Below are 6,723 nucleotides of genomic sequence, written 5' to 3' on the forward strand. Positions count from 1 at the left end.
CTCTCTCTCATTCCTCTCTCTCTTCTCATTCCTCTCCACTTTCTCATCTCATCTCCTCTCTCTCTCTCTCTCTCTCTCTCTCTCTCTCTCTCTCTCTCTCAGGGGGGTAACGAAGCAGGCTCTTAGTTCGTGTTCTCTGCAGCAATCAATTATGCGAGACGTGCTTTCTACACCAACATCTATCTTTCTTTCCCTCTATATTTAGAAAATACTCGCCTTTCATTGTCCTAGCTCAGAGAGTTACGACACCACCCGTTTATTTTTTCAGGACCGCTCTACTACCTTCGTCAAGACCAACTGACTTCGCCCATTTTTGGAGTCGTTCTTTTTCTCAAAGGTCAGTGGTTGTCAGAGGCCAAAAGGTCATCCAGTTCTTCTCGTTTTGATGAAAAAAAAAATAGACTTTTCGTATTGATAAATCAGTAATACGAAATCTCAGCAAGAGGTCAGAGACAGTATAGAGACCAGTGTTTATTTTGTTTGACATTAAAAAGTGTGTTTGTGTCCATGTGCGTTTATATAAAACAGACAGACATTTAAGAGTTTCCGATTGCAATGCTCCTGAGACCATCTCGCAGAGGAACCAGACAGGGAGGAATAAAAGTGTGTCTGTGACCGCGTACGTCTTTGTATATAAAACAGACAAATAGACAGACAGGCATGTATTTGAACGTGTCTTGTTGATGAAATAAATTTAGGCAATTCTCCTGAGAGAAACCAAACAGGAAGAACGACACAGAATGACAAACAGCGAACAGAAACTCATAAGGTCGTTTGCTACTCTTGTCTTCACAGTTGGGAGGAACTGATATATATTATCTAACACCTTACATATCATAAGTAATTTTATGGTTATTGTCAGCATATTCCCACTGGTAATTCATCAAAGAGTTAAAGATTCGCTGAAATCAGTTTGTAGCACAATAACCAACCAAAATGACCGGTGCTTTTGAAATATAAATTTTCCTTTGATTTACATTTTCTTGCCATCATTTTCAAGAACTTTTTTCTAAGCAGCATTTCGTTTCCGCATGCGAGATGAATTTTCTCTAACTTGACGAAATAACGGCAGGATCTCTGCTGCAATTAATTTCAGTGTGTTTTATTTGCACTTTTCTGCTTTCATAATCTCGCTGTCTTGTAGCGTTTCTTTTTTAAACGTCTCAACTTCATGTTTAGAAAGGTAGCAAGGGAAATTAAGTAGAATTAATATGTTGAAATAACTAAATATTCATTCAGTTTATATGTTTTTGCCACCAGACTGTAAAAAAGCTTGCTTCGACCACTGATGCACAGGTTTTGTTCAATAGCCTTTAAATGTTTTGCCGTTAGTAAAAATCAGTAAAAAAAAAAAAAATGCTGTACTGATGGGAGAAGCTAAGTTGATGTGGTTGTTATATCATATTTGATATGTATGATGTAATAATAGTAGTAATGACAGTGACGATAATAATTATGCCTATTTACATAAATACTCTTTAAACGACAATTTGAAAATGGGGTCGTTCAGTTGAGATATGAAGTAATAATTTCCCTCTGTTTAATAACATTTTAAATGAAGTCATATTCACTAAAATGTTATTTTCGAAAGGTTTACGAATCATGCGTCTGAAAGAATAATCTAGACCAAATAGAAAGAAAACAACGGACGAGAAGGTACGTACGTACAGTGGATTCGGATAAACAGACAAGTGCAGCTTACCGTAAACAGAATTTCATAAGAGATCGACTCTCTCCCAGCGCTCTCATGGTGCTCCAGATAAAATACGTTTGTTCAGTTTATTTTAGCTCTAGTATTTACTGATATATGTAAGTATAAACGCAAATCACTGCGCTTTCGTTGCATATGAAGGTCATTAATTCATCTGCAGCATACGTTACTTAATCAAAGGACCTTGAAATATAACAAAGTCTCCCTTAAAATAAATTGAGTGCGTTACTATAGAAAACTGATCAAATAACGTTTTAATAGGCATAACTACTTCATTCTGAGCGCATTCAAGCTTTATTGGATTACATTGTTTTAGAGAGTTTGATTACACTAGCTGGGAACATGCAGTGGTTGTGTTTATTGCTTAAAATTAGGAGTACATCTTATAGAATCATATTATGTGAACAGTGGTGGAGATTACACAATGGGATAACATTTTGAGACGATTATATTATAAGATTGAATTTGATGTGAACACTTGTACAGGGATACGTAGTTTTTGTTGCACCTATGTTAACGATTGAGATGATTACATTACTTGGTAACATTTATATGTATCGTTTCAATCCATTATATTAGACAGCTACTCTGTATTTCTTAATAGTTACTTAGTCAAATAATGGACAACTAGTTTTAATTTTAATCTCAACTCAAAAAGGCAGCAAAGATATTTTGCATCCAGACAGTCCTAAATGTACTCTGTCTAGTTATCCAACACCTTCTCCTGCTTTATCATCTTCATCTGTTGCATTTGGTTTCTTTCCAGCAGTCTTTTACTCACTGGTTCTTTTCCAAAGGAGGAATGAGTCAAACACGAATCCTTCTCACTTGAGGAAGAAATCCCTTTGATTAAAAGTATTTGGGAAGTACTCTCAATAGTTGTCTTTTAAGCAGCTTGTAGTTATTTTAAACTTGTTCCATCCCCAACAATAAAACCACGAAAATTACTCTTCATTTACATTATCAAGGATTAGAGTGACCTCTTTTTAAATTATCAGCCCATGCAACTTCCGGATAGTGCACAATAGGTGATGCATCTGTAACTTGACTGGTGCAAGGGTCTTGGGTTGAAGTCCCTGCTTGTGTTAGGTGAGACTAGGTTAGGTTAGGTTAGGTTATACTTGGTTAGGTTAAGTCATGACAGGTAATATCTAGCCTCAGTGATCCCTGATGTGCACTTGTTCCCAATTCATATCTTTGATTACTGTCTCCCTAAATATTATTATACAAAAACAAGGGTTACATAAGAAAGACAAATTAGCCCTTGGGTTTATTAGTTGCAAAAATAAAATCATCATACATTTCACAACTCATATTTCCTGTTTCACAATAAAAAGACCATACATAGCTTGTACAACGTTAACATAACAAGTAACTTGATGGCAGTATTTATACCACAAATGGCCCCTGATGGAAAAATAATTTGAAAGAACCCAAAACTCGAGTTATAATATACAGCAAAAGACAGTTCTACTCGGCAGTGACAACAAAATTATTTACATTCAACCTGAACAATCACATGAGGTTAGAAACTTTGAGCAAAAAGCACAAAAACAAACTAGAAAAACAGAAGCAGTATCTTCAAAATAGAAATCTATAATCTGTTTAAGTATTCAGGATACATTTTAAGTTTACAAAACGGGGCCTGTACAATGTTCAACCCATTTCAGTGGATTAAAAAAACACATAACAGTAGGAACCTTTAAAAAAAATCATTTGAACGTCTTAAACCATGATGGACAGCAATTTGTCTTTCATAGTTTAAATGATTATATCATTCACATTCAGTAGCATGTTGAATGTTGGTCAATTGTTGTATAAAATATATTATGAGCATTCTCTACAACTCGGTCAAGAAAATATTTAATCTCCTTTATTTGCAGGTTTGCCTTTCGAAAATTGAGTCTGAGCGAAAAAAAGGCTAGTTTTCAGGATTGTCAAGCAGATATTTTAAGACATTCACTCTTTATGCACAGTGGACATCCATCAGCAGTTCTAAGGTGAGTGGAATGCTTTCAGTTCTAAGGCGAGTTGAAATTCTATATGTCATTGAAAATATATGAGAGTGCCTTCCCTAACAGCAGTATCCCAGTGATTAGCCATACTATTTCAGAAATGCCTTAATACCACATGCATCTGATAAGACTCAATTACATTCTTCTTCTCATTCTGTTGAAATTTCTCTTCTCCTTTAGGTGGCCTTAACCTTAAAAAAAATAATACACTCCAATGATAACACTTTCAGCCATATCAGTAATTATCAGCACTCACATTACAAGGTTATCGTCGCAAGTTTTTTTTTCTTGAGTAAAATATCTCACGTGGTAAATGAACGGTGATATAAAGGGTTTTGTAATGGGCGTAAAGTATGCAAACATGCAATTAATATTTTTACATAAATAGAAAGGTGATGTTTTCTGGTTGCAAGACAAAGTAGTAATTGTCAACATTTACAGTTCCTTGAGTATTCAACATGAACATCGGCTGCAAATGTCAATTCCATTGAGAGAGAGAGAGAGAGAGAGAGAGAGAGAGAGAGAGAATCATGCCTTAATGATAACCCAGAGAATGCATTAAGAAAGATACTTTTGCCATAGCTAAAAGAAAATGGTCTTAGCACGTGTAATTGCACTTCTAAATTAGGCCTGAGTGTGTAAAGTTTATCAGTTAAAAGAAATTTGGAAATAAAACTTCCAGGTCAATCAATTTTATACATTATAAAGTGCACTCGCTTTTCTACATAGCACTTGGGTGGCAATTCTTAGCAATTCTTGATTTCCATAATGGACACCTTTAGCACAGTGACCAACTCTAACAAAATGCTATAAATTTCATGGAATCACTGGATTAGGAGCCTCTAGACCATACCCACAACGTTTCAGTGCTTCTATAATATCTACGTAAACTGTAGGGTCTTCTATTGTGGGAGAGATCTTGATACTCTTGTTTCTGGCTAAATCGGCAATGCTTTTTCTGGCTGTTTTCCCAGACCTGGTTCTGGGGAGGCCCTTCACTCTGGCCGATAACCGGAAGGCCGCTACAGGTCCAATGGTCTTTCGTACAACAGCCACCAGTTCCTTCACCACTTCCTCTTCTGACCTGTTGAACCCGTTTTGACCACAAAGAGGGCCAAGGGAATATCTCCCTTCATGGCATCAGGCACACCAATAACTGCAGCATCAATGACATCTGGATGCTCAAGAACTGCTTCTTCAAGACACAAGGTGCTCAGGCGATGTCCTGCTACATTTATCACATCATCGTCACGGGACAGAACTGATATGTAACCTTGTGAGTCCTTAACACCAGCGTCCATTGTATCATAATACCCTGGGTACTCCTGAAAGTAGCTGTTGACAAATCGCTCTGGGGAATTATACAGTGTACTCATGCAGCCAGGGGGCAAAGGAAGACGTGAGACGATGCGGCCTAGCTCACCAGGCCCAGCTTCTTGTCCGTCTGGGGTTAAAACCTTGATATTAAACCCTACAAATGGCTTCCCTGTGGCATTTTTGGGTGGATTCAACGACATGCCCATCCCAACTGCATTAGCAGTAATAGCATAACCAGTTTCAGTCTGCCACCAGTTGTCTAGAACAGGGGCTTTGAAGTTCTCCTCTGCCCATACCCTGGTTTCATGGTCAAGTGGTTCACCAGCCACAAAAAAGTATTTCAGCGATGAAATGTCATACTTTTTCCCTTCTTCTGCCTTAGGATCTTCGCGGTTTATTGCTCGAAGGGCTGTTGGAGCTGTGAACATCCCTTTGACCCCGTGGTCATGAATAACCCTGAAAAATTGGCCTGGATCTGGTGTTCCAACGGGTTTTCCCTCATATATGACAGTTGTGTTGCCATTTAGCAAAGGGGAATAACAAATGTAGGAGTGACCGACAATCCAGCCAAGGTCTGATGCTGCCCACCATACATCACCAGGGTCCATCCCATAAATTGCTTTCATGGTCCAAGGCAGGACTGCTGCATGGCCACCACTGGGTCGCACAATACCTTTGGGCTGCCCTGTGGTACCTGAGGTATAGAGAACATAGCAGGGATCATTCGAATCTACAGGTACGGGGTCGTGTCTGGGCGCCGTTGACATGAGCTCTTGCCAGTTCACATCGCGCCCTGGAACGAGTGAAGCCTCTTCGAAATTCGGCCTCTGGTAGACGACACAACGTTGTGGTTTGTGGGTCGATAAGTTGATGGCCTCATCAACCATTGGTTTGTACGGCACTAAACGAGAAGGTTCCACGCCACAGGACGAACAAATGATCACTTTCGGTTCTAAATGGGATATTCTGGTCGCCAGTTCCCTGGCTGCAAAGCCCCCAAACACCACACTGTGTATAGCACCCAAGCGCACGGTAGCAAGCATGGAAACAACAGCCTCCGGAATCATGGGCATATAGATAAGCACTCTGTCGCCATAGCCCACGCCCAGCTTAGATAAACCCCCGGCTAAACGAGCTACCAGTTCCTGCAGCTCACTGTAGGTTATTTTTCTCATCGAATTAGTTATCGGCGAATCGTGAATAATGGAGAGCTGGTCGCCTCTCCCAGCACTCACATGGCGATCAACTGCATTGTAGCAGGTATTCAGCTGACCGCCCACAAACCACTTAGTAAACGGTTCGTTCGAATTATCCAGGACGCGGGTGTACGGACGAAACCACTCGATGCCCTGAGCCACTTCATCCCAGAAGATCTCGGGTTCTTTGATAGATCGATTAAATAGTTCGTCGTAACTCCCCGCAGGGAACGGCCTTGTCGAACCACCGTCGACACTGGTAGCGTAACTGAAACTCCGCTTAGTGATGCTTTTAATCTCGGTTTTCGCCCTTAAGCACCTGTCAGTGATTTTACTCAAACACTGTCGATACAGTGCCATGTTATCTAACAGTTCCTAGATTCACAAGTTAAGTTACCTCGATAAACTGGAAAGAAAAACGTTTCTTTCGACACAACTTCCTCTCGTCTTTCAATTTTAATGACCAAATGTCGTCCTTCTTACA

The 6,723-nt window shown here is 39.5% G+C and overlaps 1 protein-coding gene across 1 annotated transcript; it reads right to left on the minus strand.

Moving 5' to 3' along the window:
• Positions 1-2,968: 2,968 nt before the first annotated feature.
• Positions 2,969-6,723, minus strand: LOC136850817 (acyl-CoA synthetase short-chain family member 3, mitochondrial). The gene is given in 2 exon segments (XM_067124836.1): positions 2,969-4,808; positions 4,811-6,723. Coding segments are annotated over 2 exon segments (2,055 nt in total). The 5' UTR covers positions 6,600-6,723; the 3' UTR covers positions 2,969-4,542.

This window comes from Macrobrachium rosenbergii, chromosome 22 (genome assembly GCF_040412425.1).
Source record: "Macrobrachium rosenbergii isolate ZJJX-2024 chromosome 22, ASM4041242v1, whole genome shotgun sequence".
In the NCBI taxonomy this organism is placed as follows: Eukaryota; Metazoa; Arthropoda; class Malacostraca; order Decapoda; family Palaemonidae; genus Macrobrachium; species Macrobrachium rosenbergii.